Raw genomic sequence first — 26277 nt, 5'->3', positions numbered from 1 at the left:
GCTCAAACTTATGTCCATTGAGTCAGTGATGCCATCCAACCATCTCTGTCACCTTTCTCCTCCTGCCATCAATCTTTCCCAGCATCAGGGTCTTTTCCAATGAGTCAGCTCTTCACATCAGGTGGCCAAATATGGGAGCTTCCGCATCAGTCCTTCCAGTGAATATCCAGAGTTGATTTCCCTTGGGACTGACTGGTTTGATCTACTTGCTGTCCAAGAGACTTGCAGAGTCTTCTCCAGCACCTGAATTTGAAAGCATCAATTCTTCGGTGCTCAGCTTTCTTTACGGTCCAACTCACACTCGTACATAACTACAGGAACAGCCAATATATAGAAGCAAACTAAATGCCCATCTACAGAGGAATAGGTAAAGATGTGGTACATATATACAATGGAATATTATTAAGCCATAAAAAGAATGAAATAATGAAATAAGCAGCAAAGCCCAACAATATTGGAGTGGGTAGCCTATCCCTTCTCCAGGGATATTCCCGATCCAGGAATCAAACTGGGATCTCCTGCCTTGCAGGCAGATTCTTTACCAACTGAGCTATCAGGGAAGTCCAAGAAATAATGCCATTTATAGCAACACAGATGGAACTAGAGATCATCATACTAAGCAAAGTCAAGTCAGACAGAGAAAGACAAATATCATGTGTGTTCTGATCACTCAGTCATCTCCGACTCTTTGCGACCCCATAGACTGTAGTCCATGGAATTCTCCAGGCCAGAATACTGGAGTGGGTAGCCTTTCCCTTCTCCAGGGGATCTTCCCAACCCAGGGACCGAACCCGGGTCTCCTGCATTGCAAGCAGATTCTTTACCAACTGAGCCTTTAGGGAAGCCCAAAGTCAGGGAGAGTGTTAGTTGCTCAGTCGTCTCTGACTTTTTGCAACCCCATGGGCTGTAGCCTGCCAGGCCCCTCTGTCTATGGGATTCTCCAGGCAAGAATACTGGAATGGATTGCCATTCCTGTCTCCAAAATATCACGTGATATCACTTAAATGTGAAATCTAACAAATGACACATGTGAACTTATTTACAAAACGGACACAGGAAACAAACTTATGGTACCAAGGGGGTCATCAGAGGGAGAAGGGAGATAAATTAGGTGTTTTGGATTAACATACACATATACACACCACTATATATATAGTGGTGAAAAACAAAGTCCTACTATATATATAAACAACAAAGTCCTACTATCTATATAGCACAAGAACTGTATTTAACATCTTGTAATGAGCTATAATGGAATTTGAAAATATATATGTACACATATATATATATCTGAATCACTTTTCTGTATACCTGAAACATACACAACACTGTAAATTAACTACAATTTTTAAAAAAGGTTAAAAGAATGAAAACAAAAATAAAAGATGTTTATGGAAAATGGGAAAAAAGATCAACCAATTGATATACCCAACAACATGAATAAATTTCAAAATAATTTTGCTGAGTGAATGCAATTAATTTTGGTAATTTCAGCAAACTGATTCTTAGGAAAATTGATTTTTCAAGAAGTTCATCTAGAAGCAGAAGAGTTGAGGAGTCCATACAGGTCTTGACTTTAGAACAACTCAGCACAAGGCTTGTATATTAATAAATTGCTAATTCAATTGTCATTTTTCTTCATGTATATAGTCCTCTCAGAAACCTCAAGGGCAGAGGAATGGATAAAGACGACTTCCCCACAGACAGAGAAAGGGATAAAGATCTATGCCTCAACTATAACTCAACCATAAGAAAAGAATGAAATAATGCCATTTGCAACAACATGGATGGACCTAGAGACTATCACAGTAACTGAAGTAAGTCAGAAAAAGACAAATACCACATGATATCACTCTTATGTGGAATCTAATTACAAAAATAAAGATACAGATAAACATATTTACAAAACAAAAACAGATTCAAAGATATCAAGAACAAGTTTATAGTTACCAAAGGGGAAATGTGTGGGGAGGGATAAATCAGGAGCTTGAAATGAACAAACACACACTACTATGCATATGACAGATGACCAACAAGGACCTACCGTACAGCACACACAGCTCTACTCAATATTCCATGATAACCCACATGAGAAAAGAATCTTAAAAAGAATGAACATATGTATAACTGAATCACTTCGGTGTACACCTGAAACTAATACAACACAGCAAATCAACTATACTCCAATAAAATCAAAAGGAAAAAGAAACCCCAAAGAGACAAGTACAACTCTAACTAGCTGGATAGATAGGCCATGAGAGAGTACCGTCAGAGATCCAGGGCTACCCAAATTCTACTGAAATCATATTCCTAACATGAAATCATATTCCTAACATTCCAAGCCCAAGTAACCTGGAGTACACAGTAACTCAGAAACAGTTCCATTTTCTGTCACAGGCACAACAAATGTAACATCCATTACAGTGCAGCTTACTATTCAACAAACTTTGAGATAACACAAGGGAAAATATTTTCCCATTTCTCTAATGAATTCTCACACTAGCAGTTCCTCTCTTTCATTTCCTACTTCAATCACAAATACAGACAATGACAAAATAAGAAAAATGGTTTTGGATTTTTATATTTTATACTCTTATCTGCCAAATTCTCTGAGGGTCTAATTCCACAGACCTCACATCCCTGTTTGAAGGACAGTTGTAAGATACTCAGGTAAGCAGGGGGAAAAAAGAAAAAAAAAAAAAAACACAGGATGAGAAAAAAATTTCCATATTGTTATATACTCAAGATGCTATTATGTAGTCAAGAGGGAATTATCCAACACACCTGGCATGTGTTCAAAAATAAACAAGCAAAGTTGCTGGTCTATTCTCCAGCACTGTCCTTAACATACTAATCATAAAAGGTCACCGTATCTGATTGCTAGAAAATCTCCTTTGAATTCCACTTCTCCACCATAGTTAACCTACCAAAGTTAAAGGGAGGGGAAAAAACACAAGCAAAAGTATTCTATTTTCAAGTGAAAGTGAAAGTCACTCAGTCGTATCTGACAGTTTGGGACCCCATGGACTGACTATACAGTCCATGGAATTCTCCAGGCCAGAATACTGGGATGGGTAGCCTTTCTCTTCTCCAGGGAATCTTCCCAACCCAGGGATTGAACCCAGGTCTCCCACATTGCAGGCGGATTCTATACCAGCTGAGCCACAAGGGAAGCTGTTCTATCCTTAAAGATATCTACAATTTAAGATCAGAAAATTTACTGCAAGCATTCTCCTAAAACTGCTAATCAGTAACAAGTATTGCTCAAAGAAAAGTATTCTCCTCAACCAGTTCTCTGTGCAACCTGAAAGTATATTAAGTAAGAATCCACAGCAAAGTCTGTTATTTTGAACATACCAGAAATGAAAACACCTTTGCTAGCATAAAGAAAGTGAAGAGTAAGTATGTTCAGACCCAAACTGAGACAGGCTACAAGGGCATTTGTAAAACGATCACAAATCATCTAGATAAGTCACACACTGCTTAAAAGTAAGCACATCAAGAGTACGAAAGTTCCTATGACTTGAAATAACAAACCTACTAGAAAAATTGGACTTAGTCAAATGCGTTAAATGTGAAGTATTATGCTAATACTTCATAACAAAACAGAATACTTCATCTTTTTCTTTCTCCTATCTTCTAATTTCAGGATCTGCCTCACTAGCAGTATATAAAGGCGGGTTCTTTACCACTAGCACCACCTGGGAAGCCCCATGTAAAATCAAAGAATTTAGTAATATTTTGCAAGTATAATGTCTTAAGTTGTTTTTTTTTTTTAAGCAAAAAAATCTGTGTATTAACTATGAAAGTTGTATTACATCAAGAAAATTTAAACAACTAATTCAAGAAAACATTTGGTTCCCATTACTAGAAAATTGAACATGATAGCTGAATCAAAAACTAAGGATTTAACTAATGAACCCTTTTCATAATAGCTTTTCTATTTCTTTGGGGGAAATAATTTAAATCTTGAATACTAAGCTGTGTTGACTAACATCAAAGTCTGAGAGTAATCATAATCGCTGTCCTATACTTTTTGACCTGAACCAAACTACACAATGCTGATGCGAAGAGCCAAGCCGATTCATTGGAAAAGACCCTGATGCTGGAAAAGATCGAAGGCAAGAGGAAAGGGGGCGACAGAGGACGAGATGGTTGGATGGCATCATTAATTCAATGGACATGAGTTTGAGCAAACTCCAGGAGATAGTGAAGGACAGGGAAGCCTGGAGTGCTGCAGTTCATAGGGTCACAAGAGTTGGACAAGATTTATCAACTGAACAGCAGAAACCTGCCTTAGATACACATAGCCAAATATACTTGGAGAGGTGTTAAAAAGTCTCACTTATCTGAGAACCAGAGTTTAGAATTTGGAAAAGCTATATCTAAATCTACAAATCTCCATTTAAAACCGTGAAATAAAACCGAAAAACCTTAGTAACTGAACTCCAGTATCAGACTCAATAAAAGGCACAAAGAAAAGCTCCATCCAGGCAAGGGTTCCAAGGTGCCAGCATCTTAATTATGAAAGAATTTAAAAGGCAAGGCCAATGTAGACTCACAATGATCCAAACAAGATAGCATTAAACAATGCAGCTAATCTACTTTTTGACAGAAATAAATGCCTAAGGAGAGTACCCACTCCACTCATACAAAAGACTGCCAAGAAGGTGGTGCTTTGTGCTGAGAGGAAAAGATTTGAACAGGAGGGGTGTCAGCTTTAAAACAGTTCCTAAAATAGTTGCTTAAAAGGATAAAGAATAAGAGAACTTACAAAGGCTTTGAGTCACGCTTGGTTCCAGGAAAAGGATACTCTGGCTCTATGTGAAAGCAAAACCCAGCCATTGTAAAACACAGATACCCAGATTTTGTCAGCAAAATGAAGAGTATTGTCCATTATTTCCCACAAAGGCAGCAGAGCCTTTAACTTGGGATTCCTGTTTTTTTCCTGCCAGGTAGGTACTCTGCAAAAGCAACAAAGCAAACTAAATACGAAACTCTTCTAAATTTCAACCCTACAGTCAAAATGCCAAATTCACAAATGCATCAAAGGTCACAGAGGAACCAATTTCCTGTTTTGTTCCTTAAACTCATTACCTTCCCCCTGATCTAACCAACACAGAATTTCCTCCTTCTTGTTTTGAGGCAGACAAAACGAGGACGCTATACTTCCAACATACTAGGAACAACAGACAGTTATCCAGGATCAAGGAATAAAATTTGGTATCATTTTCTAAAACCCAGTTGCACATAATCCATGTCTTTTATTTCTTCATATGATGAAAGCTAAGAGTTTTATTAACAAATTTTTAAAACTGAGGTTGTTTCAAAAAAGACTAAAACAAAATTCAATGCTTTAAAAACACATCAAAAATCCATTATATCTTTAATTATTAGAACTGTGTTCCTTGGCCCAAAAGCCTTATAGTCTAGGAAAGATGAGGAAAAGGTAAACAATGATTACCACATTGTAAACATTTACATCTTTCCCATCTCTTTCTAAAATGTACTTAAAGTTGCTTACCACAAAGAATATTTAACCATTTACAAAAAACTGTAGTTTAATGAAGAAATGTGTGTAAGTTCAACAATAAGCTACTAAGAAGAATAAAATTTGAATGGAGCAACAATCTTCAGGGGTTGATGATTGTGAAATGTGCTACAAGCACTGTAATTTGTAACTAACAGCAGTAAAAATGACCTAAGTTTACATACAATTTATACACACAATATATGTTGTACTGCTAATCCTATCCTCTAACCAACATTCTACCAATGAGAGAAAAAGGAAGTTACAACTATTCCTCAGAGATATACTAATGATGGATACATGCTTCATTTGTGAAAATCATCTTTCATGTGTTCCATTTCTACTTCATTGACTAAAGCATCTACTTCTGCTTCATTGACTACACTAGAGCCTTTGACTGTGTGGTTTACAACAAACTGTGGAAAACTCTTAAGAGATGGGAATGCCAGACCAACTTACCTGCCTCCTCAGAAATCTGTATGCAGGCCAAGAAGCAACAGTTAAGAACCAGGCATGGAACAACGGACTGGTTCCAAATTTGGAAAGGAGTACGTCTGGGCTTGTATATTGTCACCCTGCATTTAACTTCTATGCAGAGTACATCATGAGAAATGCTGGGCTGGATGAAGCACAAGCTGGAATCAAGACTGCTGGGAGAAATATCAATAACCTCAGATATGCAGATGACACCATCCTTATGGCAGAAAGCAAAGGAGAACTCAAGAGCCTCTTGAAAGAGAAAAAGGAGAGTGAAAAAGCTGGCTTAAAACTCAACATTCAAAAAAACAAAGATAATGGCATCTGGTCCCATCACTTCATGGAAAATAGGAAAACAATGGAAACAGTGAGAGACTTTATTTTGGGGGGCTCCAAAATCACTGCAGCCATGAAATTAAAAGATACTTGGCTCCTTGGAAGAAAAGCCACAACAAACCTAGACAGCATATTAAAAAGCAGAGACATTACTTTGCCAACAAAGGTCTGTACAGTCAAAGCTATGGTTTTTCAAGTAGTCATGCATGGGTGTGAGAGTTGGATCATAAAGAAAGCTGAGTCGGAAGAACTGATGCTTTTGAATTGTGGTGTTGGAAAAGACTCTTGAAAGAGTCCCTTGAACTGCAAGGTGATCAAACCAGTCAATCCTAAAGGAAATCAGTCCTGAGTATTCATTGGAAGGACTGACGCTGAAACTGAAGCTCCAATAGTTTGGCCATCTGATATGAAGAACTGACTCATCTGAAAAGACCCTGATGCTGGGAAAGATTGACGGCAGGAGGAGAAGCGGATGACAAAGGATGAGATGGTTGGACGGCATCACCGAACTCAACGGACATGGGTTTGAGCAAGCTCTGGGAGTTGGCGATGAATAAGAAAGCATGGCATGCTGCAGCCCATAAGGTTGCAAAGAGTCTGACATGATTGACTGAACTGAACTTATCCTTCATGTACATTGTATGGTTTTATTTAGTCCTCATTCTATTAAAATATGTCTGTCTCTCTTACCACTCTAATAAAAAGTATTCTTATTAAACATATATGGACTCAAATTACTAAACTGATTTTCAATCCCTTTTTCAGTCAATATTCATTCTGCGTGGTTCTCTGGTTTTAAAAACTGAGGACCATTCTCTTCTTGAAACTTTCCCATCTTATCATTATAATTAGATTTTAAGTAGGCTAACGGAAGGTAAGAGTTTATAAATGTGAGAGGAGAAAACATGTTATCGAAAGCTCAGTATATGTCCAGATACTGTGCTAAATGATTTGCATGCATTATACATTTAATTTTGCTAAAATTAGAAACTACTTGTTAACTGCCATTTTACCAATAAGAAAGCTGAAATACAGAGAAGTTGTGAAACATCCAACACCTTACAGCTAGTGAGTGACTGGACTGGAATTTAAACATGGCTAAGCACAACTGCAAAATCTAAGCTACTTCTACTAAACCACGACAAGTTTAATTTAGACATTTCTAGAAGAAAATGAAGAATAATAATCTTGTAATTTTGGAGTTAAAAAGACTTTTCGAGAAATGTAAAGACTATAAAGAAAAACAAAGACAAACATCATAAAAAAATTTCAATATCCAAAAGACAAAGAGCAAAGTCATAAACTTAAGAGGAAAGTGGAGCAAAAGGTCTGTAATATTTTTTATGGGCAATGAGGTAATATTTCTAAAATACAAACAGCTTTTACAAATCAATAAGAAAAAAATGTGAACCTCTCAAAGGAAAAATTAGGGTTAAAGGTCATGATCATGCAACTCACAAAAGAAGAAATACGATGACAAAAAAAAGTGAAAAAAATGTAACTCCACTAATCATCAGTTGAAGACTTTTTTAAACACGTGATTTTGTCAAAATGGCAAAGATTAAGAATATCAAAGTGTGGGGAAATAGACACAACTGGTAGGAGTATGAAAGTGCAACCTGACAAAATATCAAAATTTTGAATGTGCAATTATTTTAATCTAGCAAGTCCACTTTTAGAAATTTACCCTTTAAAACAGTAGGCAAAGGTGTTTGTTGATAACTGCAGAAAATAAGGAAATCAGTTAATTGCCAATCAATAGGGGACTGAATTATACAGCACATCAATAAAATTGACTACAATCCAGTCATAAAAAAGCATAACCAACACAATATTGTAAAGAAATTATCTTTCAATTAAAAATAAATTTTTAAAAAATTGTTTACTTTAAAAAAAAAAAAACAAGATACACGGAAATGTAAAATGATGTAGCTGCTGTGGAAAAGTCTGTCAGTTCCTCAAAAAGTTAAACCCAAAAATACAGATGATCCAGTAATTCCACTCCTAGGGATATCCTCAAGAAAAGAAAATTTATGTCCAAAAAAAAACCTTTACATGAATATTTATAGGAGAATTATTTATAACAGCCTAAAAACTGGCACCAACCCAAATATTTATCAGCTGCGAACAGGTAAAATATGGTCTATCCAACTCTTTGTGACCACATGGGCTGTAGCCCGTCAAGCTCCTCTGTCCATGGAATTCTCCAGGAAAGAAAACTGGAGTGGGTAGCCATTCCCTTCTCCAGGAGATCTTCCCGACCCAAGGATCAAACTTGGGTCTCCTGAATTCCAGGGAGATTCATTACCATCTGAGCTACCAGGGAAGCCCATATCCATACAATGGCATAAAAAGGAATGAAGTCGTGTTTCTTGCTTCAACATGGCATAATCTCAAAAACACTATGCTAAGTTAAAAAAGCCAGACACAAAAGGTCACACATTATATGATTCCATTTACATTAAATGCCTTGAATTGGTAAATTTACAGAGACAGAAAGCACACTGGTAGTTGCCAGCAAATTAATGAATGGGAAAACTTGAACTGCTAATAGGTATGAGATTCCTTTGAGGCTGATGGAAATGTTCTGAAATTAATAGTGGTAGTTAACAACACAGTGAAAACACTAAAACCACTGAAGTGTACACTTGAAAATGATGAATTTTGTGTTTGTGATATATATCTCAATTTTTTTAAGCTATAAATTTTTAATGCATATCTGATAGAAAAATTATCAATAATATGCTGTTAAATCAAAACGCAAGTTTTAAAAACAGTATCAGTTCAGTCGCTCGGTCATGTCCGACACTTTGCGGCCCCTATGAACCACAGCACGCCAGGCCTCCCTGTCCATCACCAACTCCCAGAGTCCACCCAAACCCATGTCCATTGAGTCAGTGATGCCATCCAACCATCTCATCCTCTGTCGTCCCCTTCTCCTCCTGCCCTCAATCTTTCCCAACATCAGGGTCTTTTCAAACGAGTCAGCTCTTCCCATCAGGTGGCCAAAGTACTGGAGTTTCAGCTTCAACATCAGTCCTACCAATGAACACCCAGGACTGATCTCCTTTAGGATGGACTGGTTGGATCTCCTTGCAGTCCAAGGGACTCTCAAGAGTCTTCTCCAACACCACAGTTCAAAAGCATCAATTCTTCTGCACTCAGCTTTCCTTATAGTCCAACTCTCACATCCATACATGACTACTGGAAAAACCATAGCCTTGACTAGATGGACCTTTGTTGGCAAAGTAATGTCTCTGCTTTTTAATATGTGTCTAGGTAGGTCATAACTTTCCTTCCAAGGAGTGTCTTCTAATTTATTATGAAAGTGAAAAAGGAGAGTGAAAAAGCTGGCTTAAAACTCAACATTCAAAAAATGAAGATCATGCCATCCAGTACCATCACTTCATGGCAAGTGGGGGGGAAACAATGGAAACAGTGACCGACTTTATTTTCTTGGGCTCCAAAATCACTGCAGATGGTGACTGCAGCATGAAATTAAAAGACACTTGCTCCTTGGAAGAAAAAGCTATGAACAACCTAGACAGCATATTAAGAAGCAGAGACATTACTTTGCCAACAAAGGTCTCTATAGTCAAAGCAATGGTTTCTCCAGTAGTCATGTATGCATGTGAGAGTTGGATCATAATGCTTTTGAACTGTGATGTTGGAGAAGACTCTTGATAATCCCTTGGACTGCAAGGAGATCAAACCAGTCAATCCTAAAGGAAATTAAGCCTGAATTTTCATTGGAAGGTTTGATGCTGAAGCTGAAGCTCCAATAATTTGGCCACCTGATGTGAAGAACTGACTCATTAGAAAAGATTCTAAAGCTGGGAATGACTGAAGACAGGAAGAGAAGGGGATGACATCAACGACTCAATGGACATAAGATTGAGCAAACTCCGGGAGATGGTGAAGGACAGGGAGGCCTGGTGTGTGCAGTCCAGGGGATCGCAAAGAGTCAGACACGACTGAGCGACTGAACAACAACAAAGTTTATTGTGTTAATATGGTTAATAAGGTCATATTACCCAGAAATAGATAATGTATACCTATTTCTATACACAGTATACTACTAACAGTCTTGATTCCTAAGAGACGGGATAACCAGAAAATTATGCTCTTTAGCATCTTTTTTTTTTTTTTACACAAAGAGCACATAATTATTTGCAAAAGTAAACATGAAAAAATATTACCATCTACAAAGAAAAAGAGAATAATATAACAAAAATACACACAGCAGATTGAAACCAGGAGACAATACAGCAAAGATTATTAAACTGGAATCCATAAACCTCAGAGAATGTAAATTTGTAAAAGAAAAAAAATTTTATCCCTAGGTTCACTAACCTCTAATTAAAGTTTAGTACCTCTTTCAACCAGACCTCAACAATCTACCATAGTAATATTAGCAGTACCTGTGATTTTTATCACTAATACAAGTTGTATTTTCATATCATATTAGTTGTTAGATACCTCAAAATATCATCTACATATATATCACTACTTTAAAATTATGATAATTATTAGACTCACTGCTAGATCTTGTTTTTTAACTGCATTGATAAAGGGGCACATGTATTAACATATCACATATTTATTTTTATGTATTTCAATATAACACATTCCTTTTTAATCTCATTTCATTCAGTTAAACGTGCATGCATCGGAGAAGGAAATGGCAACCCACTCCAGTATTCTCACCTGGAGAATCCCAGGGATAGAGGAGCCTGGTAGGCTCCCGTCTATGGGGTCGCACAGAGTCGGACATGACTGAAGCAACTTAGCAGCAGCAGCATTCAGTTAAAATCATTATTCTATAAAGGCTCCACAGTCTTCTCCAGAACGCCAAAGAGTCCATACAACCAAACATCCACTCATATCCGAGCGTAACACCCACACAGTAGACAGAGGAAGGGAAAACCAATCATGGCGTATTCTAATTATTCAGACATAAAGTAAGCAGGGCCTAAATTCAGACAAAAATAGATCAATTCCAGTTTTAATCAGTTTGTCTAATACAAAATTCAAAATTGTCTTCCCCAAACCATATCCTCCTCCAGATTTTTCAGTTGCCTCTGACTTCTTTCTTCATTTTCAATCACTGATGTCACTTAAACGCTTTCTTTTCGATCCCAATTGACACAGATCTCTCTCCTGACGTATCACTTCGTATTTTAATTCTTTAAAAAAAGAGCCTCCCTTCTCTCATTCTGATCTCAACTGATTCTGCATATCTCAACCAGATTAATCTTCTTAAATAATTATTTTCAAACTGCCCCAATCTCTCCAAATCACTCAATGCTCCCAATGTCTTTAATAGTATTGATAATGACATGATTCTAGAGCCATTATCTGCAATATTAATAGTTATTAATCAAAACAATTCTATAGTCATGTCCTATATCATTCAAACAATACTATGACATAAAATTCATGTATTAATAAGAGAAATCTAATTTATAGATGTTAAAAGCCACCTGGTGCTCTACAGTTAAACCTCTGATAAAACTGAAATTCCTCATTCAAACCCCTCCATAATAATCATGCTCCAATTTGCCCTATCACCTCCCTCGTTCACACTGAAATTCCAGAATTTAACCAGATATTAACTCCATGGCTCTTTCCTCCTCGAATCTGGATGCGTGACTTTCTGCTGCTACATATTTGCTGATACAACTTCTATGATTTGCAATGCCATTTGATTCATTCATTCATTCAATAAACAGTTACTAGGCCCCTAAATTATACTAAACACTTAGTACATAGTAGGGGTTAAGCTCCTACTTTGTAACAAATACTTACATCTCAGTCTAGGAGACTCCTCTTGGCTTTCCAAGTGGCGCTAGTGGTAAAGAACCTGCCTGCAGATGTAAGAGACACAGGTTCGATCCCTGGGTTGGGAAGAACTCCTGGAGGAAGGAATGACAACCCACTCCAGTGTTCTTGTCTGGAGGATCCTATGGACAGAGGAGCCTGGTGGGCTACAGTCCACGGGGTTGCAAAGAGTAGGGTGTGACTGAAGTGACTTAGCACACAGACTTCCTTGGTGGTCCACTGGCTAAGACTCCATGTTCATAATGCTGGAGCCCGGGAATCAATCCCTGGCCGGGGAACTAGATCCCAAATGTCTCAATTATAGATCTTGCATGCCACAACTAAGACCTGGTGCAGTCAAATAAATATTCTTTAAAAATCTGTCTAATGAGAAAGCAGAGACATAAACCACGTAAATACAAGACAGTGTGGTGAATGTCACAAAAGAGGGATGCACAGATGCTAGGGAAGCACAGAGAAAGAGCATAAAGCAAAGACTAGAGGGGGAGGCGAGGTTTCCTGGAGTTGGAGCACCTAACGCGAATTATTAAAGAAGTCTGTGAGATCATAAAGTATGAGATATTGTAGGCACATATAAAGCACAAACCAGACTACGTAAAAGTCACTCATTTTGGCTAGGCTCAAGAATGTGTCTGAAGAGAGAGAAGTAATAAATGATAAAACTGTCAAGGTACAAGGGGACAAAATCATAATGAGCCTCACATATAATGCTATGAAAGCTCCATTTTATTCCAAAAGCAGTAAGTAGCAGCAGGATATGCTGGAAAGCAGACAAGTTGAGGAATTCCCATGACCTAAATCTGAATTCGACCTCTTGTGTCATTTATTTGCTATGTGACTTTCACCAAATTTGCCTCTCTAAGCTTCAGTTTCCTCAAATACAAAATAGGAATTGATAATATCAATTTTGCCAAGATTCTAACAAGAAGTTAATTCATGTAAATCTCCTAGCACAGGAGTCAATAAACTATTGCTTGGTCTGCCAGCAATGAATGGTTTTACATTTTTAAAGGATTGTTTATTTAACAAAAGAAAGAAAGAAAGCAAAGAAGAATACAGAACAGAGATCTTGCAACCCACAGAGGCAAAATGTTTACCTTATGGCCTTTCACATACAAATTTTGCCACCTCCTATCCTTAGCACAAAATAGGCAACCAAAAAATAATAACATTACTAAGAATTTTAAATACTGAATAAATCTTTAAAGGATTGCTCTGGTGATAACACATACAAAGAAACAGAAGTTAAAACAGCAATAATGGATGTTAGGAAACAAGCAAGAATGCTGCAGTAATCCATTAACTTCTCCTTTCCTTCCTTCAAACTATACAGGTGAGATCAACTTCTACCTCCTCTCTGTATCCCTGTAGGCCACACACCCATATGTACTCTGGTATATGATACAGCACTTAATGCTCTTTGTTACTTAGCATACTTGCCTTCACTAGCTTACTACTTATTCAGGCTTACATCCACTATAAGTGAAAGTAGTGTTAAGAGTAAATATTTTGGAGTCAAACAGACCTTGTTTTAAATACTAGTTTTTCAATGTTTAAGGTTTGTTATTTAACTTGTATGGCTCCTAACAACAAGAAACAGTCATAGCTACCACATAAGAGTTTTCTAGTTTTGCTTTGCTTTTTCACTTCGGATGTGCCACACTGTTATAAGCACTTTATGGGCACTATTTCATTTAACCCTCACAACAACCCTGTAAGATAAGGACTATCAATTACTATCTCCCTATTACAGATGAGGAAACTAAAGCATGGAGAAGTTAAATAAGTTTCCCAAGAACTAGAAAAGCGAAGGATTGAAGGCTCACATTCTTAAGTAGCAAGAGAATGAGAATCATATTGTCTAATTCACAGGATTTTAGGAATACTAATTTAGATTACACATTTAAAAGGGAAGGGGATGGCTTTCATAGTCCTTAGTATTCAGTAGTCCAATAAATACAAGTTTCACTTTCTAGTATGAAAGACTATATTCTGAAAGTATTCCCCAGAATCCTGAATATAACAGTACATAGCCAATCTATTAATAAATATTTATTAGAAGCTTAATAAATATTTATTAATAGGTTAGATATACTTTGCTGATTCACATTCTCATTACTTCAAGTTTATCATTCTGTACATAATCTCAATATATTATTTCATAAATTTGTATGTCAATTTTGCAGGAGACTATACTACATAGGAATCTATAGCACAACATATGCTGTCAGTGTTTTTGGTTTTACTTAAATATAAACATTATGATCAGAAAGCAACAGATATACATGTAAAGATCCCAACAAAGTTTTTGTACAGAAAGAAATTAAGGTTGGTGTATCCTAAATTTATTCATTCTCTTAGCAGTATTTGTAACTGGTATTATATAACTAATCTATTTTATTCACTTAGGGAATCTAAGTAATTTAGGAAAAGAAAAATAAAAAGATTCCAAACTGTGTAATATTACAGAGAGGTTCTCTCTGCAAAAGATGAATATTAAGAAAGATAAAGTGTTGTAACTTCTATTTTGTATCACCAATCTGGGTCACCAATTTCTACTGTTAATAAATGAAAACAATCTAAAAGCCCCAATTACCAGATGTCCATTTAGTATGAAATATTGAGCCTCACAGCAAAGTGAACTACTTATTCTTCAAAAAATTAGGAATAAAATTTCAGCTGTAGAGAGATTTTAAGGTGACTAAAAAATTAATGAAAAGTAATAATCCTGCTACAAAAGAGAATACAAAACAAAAATTGTTACTACTTATCAGTTTTTGCCTTATAAACTGAAGATTTCCTAGCTAGACCCAAAGTTACTTGATTTCTGAGACAACATGAAGGACAGAAATTTTTTTAAAAAATTATTTAATCAATTATTTAAACAATTAAAATTTCAAAAAGTAAATGAAGAATAATCACCACATCAAGTGAAATATAACCTTACCTTGCAGAGCAAAATTTCCTTTAACAATCTATTAAATTTCATAGAACACTATGCAGAAAACTTACAGAAACAAAACAATTGATGCTGAAATGTTTTGGGAAAAAATCAGGTGACAACCAGGTTCAAAGTAAACATGGAATTCTTAATTAAACATATGCTTGATATCACAAAGCTTTGTTCCCTTTTTTCCAATTGTTTTGTTGTTGTTCAGTCACTAAGTCATGTCCAACTCTTTGCAACCCCGTGGGATGCAGCACACCAGGCTTCCCTGTCCTCCACCATCTCCCAGAGTTTGCGCAAACTCATGTCCACTGAGTCAGTAATGCCACCCAACCATCTCATCCTCTGTCGCCCCCTTCTCCTGCCCCCAATCTTTTCCAGCATCAGGGTCTTTTCCAGTATGTCAGCTCTTCGCATCAGGTGGCCAAAGTATTGGAGCTTCATCAGTCCTTCCAAAGAATACTCACGGTTCAATGTTTAGTAATTCATTTATGATGTAGTTTCTCCCTGCTTCCTGTGTTCCCCTCCAACCTAGCCATCAAACTAATATTAAAAATTCTCCACACTGTTTTTAATGAATGTTTTCAAAAGAAGCAATATTCTCCACTGATCAAGAAACTATGAATTATTCAAAAAATCTTCACTAAAGGCTTAAAGACCCTCCAAATGTGTATCCGTATTAATAGGAAGACACTTAAAGAGCATGAAAGGGATAGGGAAGAGAGAAAAGGGAGAGGGAAAAAGAAGGGGGAAAAGCTTAGCCCCTCTTTCCCAAACAAGTTAAGCATCATTACCTGCCACTTATTACCAGACTTAGCATCTTCATTTTTTTGTTTACTTATTTCATACTTCCCTCAAAACTCAACCTCAACACCGCTTCATGATAAAAACACTCAACAGACTAGAACAGAAGGAAACTTCCTTAATCTGATAAACAGCATCTATGAAAATCCCATAGCCAGTATCACAGTTAACAGTGGAAGAAAGAATGCTTTCCTCCCAAGACCAGAAACAAGACAAGAATATCTGCTCTTGACACTTCTTTTCAACAAAAGACCGAAGGGTTTAGCCAGGGCAGTTAAGCAAGAAAACAAAATAAAATGCATCCAGACTGGAAAAGAAGTAAAACTTATTTACAGGTGACATTATCTTTGGTATACGGAAAACCAGAGGGAATCCATTTAAAAAACAACTATTAGAACTAATAAACAAGTTCAGCAAGGCTGCAAAATACAAGATCAACACACAATAGTCAATTGTATTTTTATATATTTGCAGTGAGCAGCCCAAAAATGAAATAAAGAATTCTTTTTACAACAGCATCTAAAAGAATAAAATATTTAGGAATAATACAACAAATGAAGTGTAAAACTTATACTCTGAAAACTACAGAACACTGTCAAAATAAATTAAAGATCTAAATAAATGGAAAGATTTTTCATAAAGCATTTTCATAAATAGGAAGACTTATTTAAAATTGTCAAGATGGCAATGCTCCACAAATCGAGCTACAGACTTACACAATTCCTATCAAAATCCCAGCTGGCTTCTTTGCAGAAATTGATAAGCTAATCCTAAAATTTATATGGAAATACAAGTAGATCAGTGTTTGCCTAGAATTAAGGACAAGGGGAAATGAAAGATAACTCAAAGAATCCAGGATTTATCTTTCAGGTGACTATAATGTTCTATAAATTTTGGGATAGCTACACAAATGTGAATATACTAAACACTACTGAGTTATATATTTTAAATGGGCTACTTCTATAAGTGAATTATATCTCAAAAAAAGCTGTTAACCAAAAAAATTCTCAACTTTGAATAGTCCCTGGCCCACCCACCAATCCATTTTGTTACTCTCTCTCAGAATGCCTGTAAAGAGTTTATATTGTAGTAACTCCCACTTGTTCACTTATTGTATTGAAATAACTAAATTATATGCCTTACTTCACTTATTCAAAAGCTATAAGCTTCACAACAGTCTCTTCTATTTCTTTCCTTTTAGAACCAAGTGCAATAATGGGTGGGCTTCCCTGGTGGCTCAGTGGTAAAGAACCTGCCTGCCAATGCAGGAGAGGTGGGTTAGATCCCTGGATAGAGAAGATCCCCCTGGCAACTCGCATCAGTATTCTTGCCTGCGAAATCCCTTGGACAGAGGAGTTTGGCAGGCTACAGGCCATGGGATTGCAAGAGAGTCAGATACAACTTAGGGACTAAACAAAAACATAATAATGGGTACAGAACAGGCCCTCAAATAGGGTTTCTAATTTTCGAAATGCAAAACATTAGAAATTACTTAGCGTATAGAAGTTAGTCAGACTTACTCTAAAATCTTCCTTTTGGGGAATACAGAAATACACAAAACTCCCCAGATTCCTAACAAAATTCTTCAGAATAAAGACAAATAAAAGTGTAATGTACCTAGAGCAAGTTTTCACATTAGAACAATCTTAGACAATAAAAGAATAAACTGCAATTCAATTAAAATTAAAGTTGTCCAGAAATAAAGTTAATTTAAAGGTTCAGTATTAGCAGGTGGTCAAAGAAAGTTGTAGTATTTTCATCATGAAACATGAGCACAAGTTAATAATTAAGTCTTTGTTGTTTATTTGATGATTTTATTGCTCTTTCTGGGTTAAGGCTCACAAAATATTAATTACAATGACTTTAGAATTACAAAAACAGCAACAGAAAACATGAAAAAACAGTAAGGTCCATCTATATGATATTTCTTTAAATTAATAATGATGATAATGCTCTATCCCAATAGAAAAAGAAAATTCAAATATGTTTCCCACGAAACTGTACTTCAGAAACTGAAATTCAAAGTTAACAGCTTTCAAAGGACAAAGAGAAATAACTCAAACAGCCAGAACCCAGTAGACCACAACGGCAATCAATAACTGGAGAGTACAGGAGAGACCCACTAAAGGTTATAAAATCCAGTTGTAATGTTCTTTGTAAAATCTGTATCTTTAAATAGCCTACTGACATTTACTTGTCATTCAAACCCACCTTTGAAGAGAAGTCCTTCTCTCCTCCTGTGGCTCTTACCCCTTCCCTTCTCTTCCCACTGCTCCCCAACCTCTTCACACAACTTTACTTTTTGAAGAAGGAAAGCAATTTTAAGTATTATAATTCACCTTTTAGACATAATTTCACAAATATATGCTACCATCTGAAATAACTTCATGAAATGCCCCAAGCTGTTCACCACCCAGGGACTACAATCCCACCCCCCTTGCATTCAAACAAGGCTCTGTGACAAATTATTACCAATGAAATTCAGGCAGATGTTTGTCTTTGGGGGTTCTTAAATGTCCTGTAGGTTACAGGCAGGGCTCCAAGGCTCCAGGGAACAGTGGAGACATAAGATGTAAGGCGTCTATGTCCCTCAATTACCACATGGAGAAAAGCCACAAGCCTGCTAACAAGGAGCACCTGCATTAGTCTGTTAATGTGAGCAAAATACAAACTTGCATGTGTTAAGCCACTGAAATTTTGGAATGTATTTATTACCCTAATTAGCATTACCCAAAGTAAAATATGCATGAATCTTAAATATTTCAATTCCCCCTAATTAAAAATATTTATAAGGGCTATTTTGGAAAGATTATCTAAAAGCCCATTTAAGTAACATTAAATTTTAAAACCTAAACAATTTTCCACCTTAATTTTCTTGTAAAGTAACTACTTTAAATGACAGCAAGAGGAGTCCCACTGTAAATAATAAAGTTCACTGTTCACTTATCTTAATGTATTATTTCATTAACATTTATTTTCATGATTAAATAAAAATGTCTTCCTCGATTCTCCCAATTAAAAAATTCAAATTATTATAGTAATATTCATATCTAATAATAATTCATAATGTCTAATGAAACTTATCAAATTTTGCCTGAGTTAAGGGCAAAATTCATTTCCATTTTATTGTTTTTAAAATATTAAAAATTATCCCTAATTTTAAAGAATTTTTCCTTTAAATATAACCATATGGCAGATAATTCTGTCCACTGTAAATGCACACACACCCAAAGTATATACACTTTAACAAAACCATGACATTTTCCATTTCCTATCCTTTACAAACATACTTCACAGATGTGTTAAAATTTTAATGCTTTACTTGGGTTTTTTTAAGCTTAACATTACTGATATAAATAATAATGATACAAGGCCTAAGGAAACCTGGTGTTAGTAAACAGAGACATTACAAATTTAAACTAATGAAACTCCTCCCACATCATCTTCACCCTGCCTTCAGCAAATAAAAAAACTATTTAATCTCTCTGTTGCCTTTACCTTAAACTCCGTTTCACTATCCACCCCCCCACAATACAATTAAAATTAAATGAACACCACATTTAACACTCCTCACAGAATTTTAAAAAATGGAAAATTACTGAAAGTTGATTTTTGATAGAAGATTTTTTAAATTACTGATAGAAAATTTTTGCTTCCATTCAGGAAAATATTCCAAAAGTTTTGGTTTTGAACTGAAACAACTGCATGGGAATTGCGTGGTACTTATATTTATAAATAAGCTCTAGGCCCTTGATCCTTTTTCACACTTGCTGTGTCTTAATATATATGTGCTGTATATAGTTTAAAATTTTTTTCCAGGACTACATAGCAAGAACTCAAAAAAAAAAAGTAAATGAAACTGAAAGATGCCCTATTCAAAAATATGAAAACAAATCAAGTATGACCAGATAGTCTCTATAAGTTAGGACACTAGGCTATTTTACTGACAGTCTTCGTTCTAAGAAAAAGACTTCTAAAATACAATATTTAACGTTGTTTAGATATATTCAATACCTTAAGTATATCAAAGGACTCTGAAATATTCTTTTGTCTTGATTTTTAACACACGGTGACGTAATATTGCTCTCAGTAATCCGATGAGTATTTGTACTTACACGTTTCTCAGTGCCCACAGTCTGGGCTGCAGGAGGGGAAAAAAAAAAAAAAAAAAAACCCTAATATTTAACTAAGCAGCTACTATGTCCCAAAGATTTTTTTTTTTTTTTCCCCCAATTTACCCTCAGGATCTTACTATAAATGTCTTATCTCCTTGTTACTGATGAAGGAAACAGACTCAAGAGACATCAGGTACCTTGCCTAAAGTGAAAGAACTAAGAGAAATGGCACACAGCCAGAGTTCTGAGGTCCGTAAAACAAGTCCTCTGCCCACTAAACTACCTGTGTTGTTTTTCCAGTAGTGGTCACAGAAAACAGCTCGCCACCCTTCCTCCTCTTCCGCTTGACACTTCCCCACGAACAACAGGAAACATTTCTTTGTGAGACCAGGTTCAGAAAGGAGCAACCTCTGGACATGATACAGAGCGTGACCAACAAGGATCGAATCTGTATAAAGATTTCATCCATTGAGCTTTCTGCTAGATGCGCTAACTCGACGCAATTAGAGAGTGGGAAAGATGAAGTAAATGGCAAATAAGCATCCAAATACCATTGATACTTGGTTCTGAGATGCAGCGTACGCCTACTGGCAGCAGATCTACCTTTACAGCTGCGTTCTGCTTAAACTACTCTCAAAATAGCTTTCTAAGAGCACACGCTTAGAACAGACAAAAGAGGAGGCTTGCTCTAGGTTTTGGAGACTGTGAGGGAAAACTTGTTTGTATTCAATACGTGACTATCTCGATTGATAATTAAGGGAACTAGAGCCAGTAAGGCAGTATCCCCTGAAATACAGTTCTGCGCTTCCCCTGTGTACTCGACTCCATCAACACAATGCATCTGAACAGCCTAAGCGCGAGAGTTGGCCGCGCTGAGGAGGATGACAGCTCCAGTAACTTCCTCTTCCTCACCGACCTCCTCAGCTCGGCGCGTACACGCCTTTCCCCCTAGGAGGCAGGATAAAACAATTTCAAACGCACAGAATCCATCCAATCCTACCACCACCACAGGACAGGGAAGCCAGCTTCCATTTCTTCCCCCGCCCCTCTGAGAAAAAATTTTATCTTAAAAAAAAAAAAAATGCGTAAGTATTATCAACGGGAAAGTATCTGAAACGAAAAAAAGAAAAAAGGAAATATGTACTTCGTCCCTCCACACACAGCCTTAAGGAAAGGATCTAAAGAAGGGACCTCGACACCGCATCTTCGCGAGATTTACTGCTTAGATTCACTTTCCCTCGGGTCCCACCGCCGGCCAGGGGCAGAGCTCGCAGTTGGAACGCCAAAATCTGCCTTCGCCGCTCCTCAGGAGACGCGGGGGCGGCTGAGGCGGCGGCGATCCGCGCGTCCCGCCTCCGACCCTCACCTGCCCAGGCCTGAGGCAGGGCCCCGCGCCCCGCGAGGCGTCCGGGGAGGCCGGCGGGAGGCAAGGAGGCCGGTCGGCGGGCGGGCGGGAGCCGAGGCGGTTAGGCCGCGCTGCAGGCCGGCGCGCTTCCTGCCGCGGCCCCGGGAACAGCGGCGCGGCCCCGACCCGCGGCTCCCGGGCCCGGTTGCTGTGCGTGAGCCGCGAACACAATCACCCTCCCGGGTCCCCGCGGGACAGCTCTCACCCGCGAGGCTCTCGGGAGTCTCGGCCACAAAGGGGGGAGGGACGCGCCACTCGGGGGTCCTGGACACTCTGAATCGGCCCCCAGAATCCCGGGCCCTGGGCGCGGACCAGCCCCCAACACACACACACATACACCGCACGCGCACACACACACACACACACACACACACACACCGGAACCTTCGCCGCCTCCGAAAGAGACGCGGGTCAGCCCCGCACCCGACACACACCCACTCGCTGTGGGTCCTCCGGCCGCCTCTCCGCCCGCCGGAGTCCCAACTCGCACAAACCCCCACGCACATTCGGCCCTCTCCCACCTCATTTCCCCAGGAGTCGCGCTCCTCTGCCCAACGTTCTCGATGCTACTCGAAGGCACGAAAACACTCTACCTCATTCTCTTCCTCCAGCCCAGAAGGAGCAACAGCAGCCATTTCCCCGCGGCAGGGGAAACACACATACAAACACGCGCGCGCGCGCGCGCACCCGGCCCCCACAGATGCTTCCCCTCCGGAGCCGCGGCCGCAGACGCAAACATAAACACCCACGGGCGGGCCTCGCTCCCGCCAGCCCGCCCCGAAGGGAAGCCGCGGCGTCGGCGGGCCGGGCCCGGATCCCGGCTCGCGCGGGACGGGCGCGCAGAGCGCCCTGGCCTGGGGTCCCCTGAGGGCCTGCGCCCCCCTCCTCACCTGCATTCAGCGCGCCGGGGTCCGGGCGGCGGCGGCGGCGGCGGCGGCGGGGCGGCTGCTGCTGGTGCTGCGGCGGCGGGGGAGGCGGCGGCGGCGGTGGCGGCGGGGCTGAGGGCAGCAAAGACATGCAGGCAGCCCGCCGGGGGGAGAGGCACCGGCCGGAGGGGACGCGGGGCGGGCGGGCCGGGCCGGGCCGCCTGAGGAACCGCAAAGGCGGCGGCGAGGAGGGCGGCTGAGGGGAGCGAGAAGGAGACGGATGGGGGGCGGGGAAGGGACCGAGGGCCGCGCCGCCGGGCTTCGGGGACGGTGACCCTGGACGCGCAGGAGAGGCCCCGCGGCCGCGGCCGCCGACGCGAAGGGCCCTGCCCGAGGAAGCTGCGCCCCCGCAGCCGCCGGAGCCGCGGCTATTACTCCGAGAGCCGCGCAGAGCCTAGCCTTGGCCTTGGCCTCCTGGCGCTGGGGCTGCCGCCGCTGCGGGGGTTGCTGCTGCGCCTGCTGCTGCCGGGGCCGAGAGTGCTGCACCGAGACGCCAGCTTTCGGTGCCTCCGCTCTCGCTCACACACGTTCACACCCCCGAGAGTCGGGGGAGAGGCGTCCGCGCGATATCGGTATTGAGATTAATAACAAGGTGCGGAGAGTGCGAGAAGGAGGAGGGTTGATTGACGTGGAGGGGCTGGCGAGAGTCAGTCACTCCCCCGCGCGGAGGGGTGGGGTGAGGGGGGAGGAGGCGGAGCTTCAGCGCCGCGCATTGGCCCCGCCCCCGGAGCGCCGCGTTTGGCCGTAGTGCGCGTGCGCGCAGGACTGCCAGTTCTCTTGCCCATTTTCTCCTTTACCCTTGCTGTTTTCTTACTCGTTTCTCTTGGCATGAGTGAAGAGCCGAGCTGGGGAGGCTGGTCGGTTATCAGAAAGACACAGCCGCGAAGCCACGGTGGGTGGCGGGAAGACACTAGCGATCCCGCCTCACCCGGTGTTCGCGCGGGGACTCGGCGCTGTTTACTGCGCGCTCGCCTGAGGCGGCCTGACCGCGAAGCCCAGCCAGCGCTGCTCAAGGCGGCGATTGGGACGCCAGGTGAGATGAAGGAAGTGACCGAAGAAAATGTTTCCTGACATCTTCTGTGGTTTAAGTTTTTTTTAACGTGTAACATCTGTAAGTTGCATTGCGAGAGGTAAATAAAAGAACCTGTGACGCTCTACGTTAACCCTGTCCTAATTTATTTTCTGAGGCTCCCCTCTCACGGTAGAAATACATTTGCTTGGCCATGAACAGAGTTAAAACGGCAGTGTAAGCTAGCAATATGAATGTTTACTTAGCGTATGTGGCCTTGACATTTTAAGTTTATGGGGTTTATTTTGTTTTTGTGGGTCAACTTCAGCTTTTACCACCAGCAGTCCGAAAACAAACCAGCTCTAGAGGCAAAATACTGCTGTTACAGAGTTTTGCATAATCTCTTTCCCAGTGCATGCTCCGGGCTTGCGTACTTACCAGTGTCAAGGGTATATTAGCAGTGTTCAGGATTCCCCACGCACCCACCCACCCACAGGGGCGGTGTTTAGCACACTAAACACGTGGTGTTGGTTGCAATTAATCTTAGGCCCTATTATTGAATGTAAAAAGTCTTCACCTCTTGGGGTAAAAGTTGCTGTAAAAGTGCAAATCATCATTTAGCCACAACGGAGCAGTTATTGAAAGAGTCCACCAAAAGAAGAATTGCATTAGTTTCAGCTTTGTCACCGGGGAGTGTGAGTGAGTAATTAGAGAAGCCCCTCAAGACGTAGAAGACCGCAGGCTACTTTGTTTTCCATCTGAGTTGTTTCCATTTCCCTGCCTAGCAACATCACCCCCAAACCAGCTTCTGTAATGGGTCTGAAAATGGCCTAATCGTAAAAGAAGTACCACTCACTCCTAACGATCTTGATTCTAAGGCTTTGTAATGGACAAAGCCAAACAAGTCACTTCAGGAGCCCAGAATAGTAAACCCGCCTCAGTGGCATCTTGCCACAGCATTTCTCCTTGGCGTAGAAACATTTGCCCCAAGGAGAAATACTACCAAATGATGAAGAAAAGAGGAAAATAAACACCTGAAAAACATAAATCAGATGATGGGATATTTTCACAGATTTAAACTTTTTCAAATACCTGTAAATATATATTCAATAGATTCCTAGCCATTCATATACAGTAAACATCTCTGGAGGGTGTATTATATTCCAGATATTGTATTTCTCATCAGAGATACAAAAATAAACATATATGGTCCCTGTTCTTAAGTAGCTTACAGCCTTTGTAGGGGAAGCCAACCCATAAACAGGAAACACATAGAACACACCAGAAACGAAAGTGTGAAAGGTAACAAAAAATTAATAGTCACAATGAGGCCCAGGAGGATAAAGCTGATGGCACTAGCAGTTTCACTGGAGCCATGTGATACCTGCCAGTCTCACGGGCAAACTGTCAGTAGTGACTGGAGTGAGGAAGGAGGAGAGAACCTCTGTGGATGGTGAAGAAGCACTGATAAATGTTTGGGTTTGCTGGTCCTGAAGTTCAGATTTACATAGGCCATGTTCATTGTTGGCCTTTAAATTTAAATACTAAATGCATCACTATCCACTGAGTAATTAGAATTGTGATAGTCAGAGTTAAGAATAGTGAATTTTATTATTTAAAAGGGGCAATTGAATGCAAGTTAAGCTTAAATAATCTCTACTGTCAGGGCCTTCTCTTTACACCTTCGAAAATAGATTGGCTCACCCTAAAAACAGGAAAGCCGTATTTTCATATATTAATGAGTATAACCATGTTGTCCAAAAAATAGGTTGTTTTTCTCATTTGCAAGAAGATGAAATTAAAGGAATAATAATTTTCGAATAGCTGGCCCTGTACAAAAGTTGAGAAATCATAATCTTCACTGATATTTTTTAAATTCCCTCATAAGTCTCCAAAAGACATTCCAACAACAAAAGAGTAGTACCTAAGCCATTTTTAAAAAGCAGTTTTATAGTAGTTCAAAGTTCACAACAGAATAGTAACCTGATTTTGATAGCTTATTTCATGAGAATTTTCCATGTTTGACAGATGTTGCAATTTTTAAATGAAGATTTAAAAAAAGAGAGAAAGAGAACACAGTTCTATGAAAGAGAAAGTATAGAAAAAAGTAGAGAGCTGATTTTGAAAACTGAGTTTTTAGGGAACTGAAAGAGAAGGAGGCATATATTGAAAAAAATTTTTTTTAAATAACAACACAATAAGAAAATATTTCTTTAAAGAAATGATTTATCCAAGTGAAAACTTCTGGGTTAAGTAAGGCCTTTTTGACCAAAATGGTTTAATAGTAGAACTGTGTAGGGTACAATTTGTCCTGAAAACACTTATGTTTATTTGCATTATAACAGAATTGGTTCATTACTTCTCAAAAAAAAAAAAAGACAATGTTCTAGTGACCACCTGCATCTTTTCCAAATTAGCAATTAATATTTTATCTGAGTAAATCTGATCTCTCCATGTTTTTTCTGTTGGTAGCATGGGTAGCCAGATCTATAAAATCCCTTATAACTATATTCCTTTGCTTTCTGAAATTCTGTTGAGCAGCTTGCTCAAAAGGCAAAGATTTAAATTTTGTAACTTAAGAATGTTATTACTACTTTATAAAGAATCAAATATTATTTTATTGATATTAGTATGCATTTCTATACTAATAGCTGTAAAACTTTTCAAGTATTGCATTTAAATTATTTAGTAAACTATAATTAATAAAATAATTAACTGTAATTTACCTGATATTCATTAGTACAACATTTAAATAGGTATTAATCAAGGTGATCTTAAGTTTTTAATTCCCAGACCTCCTGACAGGGCTCCAAACTATATTCCAGTGACATATTCTACCTTTTATTGAACTATATTCCTCTCCATCTTCCCATCTTTACTCATCTTA

The 26277-nt window shown here is 39.2% G+C and overlaps 1 protein-coding gene across 3 annotated transcripts in view; it reads right to left on the bottom strand.

Annotated features, from left to right (window-relative positions):
- The window catches only part of CNOT6L (CCR4-NOT transcription complex subunit 6 like), a 113605-nt gene extending 90862 nt beyond the window's left edge, over positions 1–22743 (bottom strand). The window contains exon 1 of one of the 3 annotated variants that reach the window (XM_043906398.1): positions 22346–22743. Coding sequence is in view for 2 of the 3 variants with exons in the window: in XM_043906396.1 (XP_043762331.1) it covers positions 22049–22116 (68 nt within the window). In the remaining variant the exon portion in view is untranslated. Of the gene's footprint in view, positions 1–21976; positions 22190–22345 lie in introns of those variants that run through there. The other 2 variants (XM_043906396.1, XM_043906397.1) reach the window with 2 other exon arrangements.
- Positions 22744–26277: the final 3534 nt, after the last annotated feature.

The sequence above is a fragment of the Cervus elaphus genome, chromosome 6 (genome assembly GCF_910594005.1).
Source record: "Cervus elaphus chromosome 6, mCerEla1.1, whole genome shotgun sequence".
Classification (NCBI taxonomy): Eukaryota; Metazoa; Chordata; class Mammalia; order Artiodactyla; family Cervidae; genus Cervus; species Cervus elaphus.
This window is presented reverse-complemented; position numbering and strand designations above follow the sequence as displayed.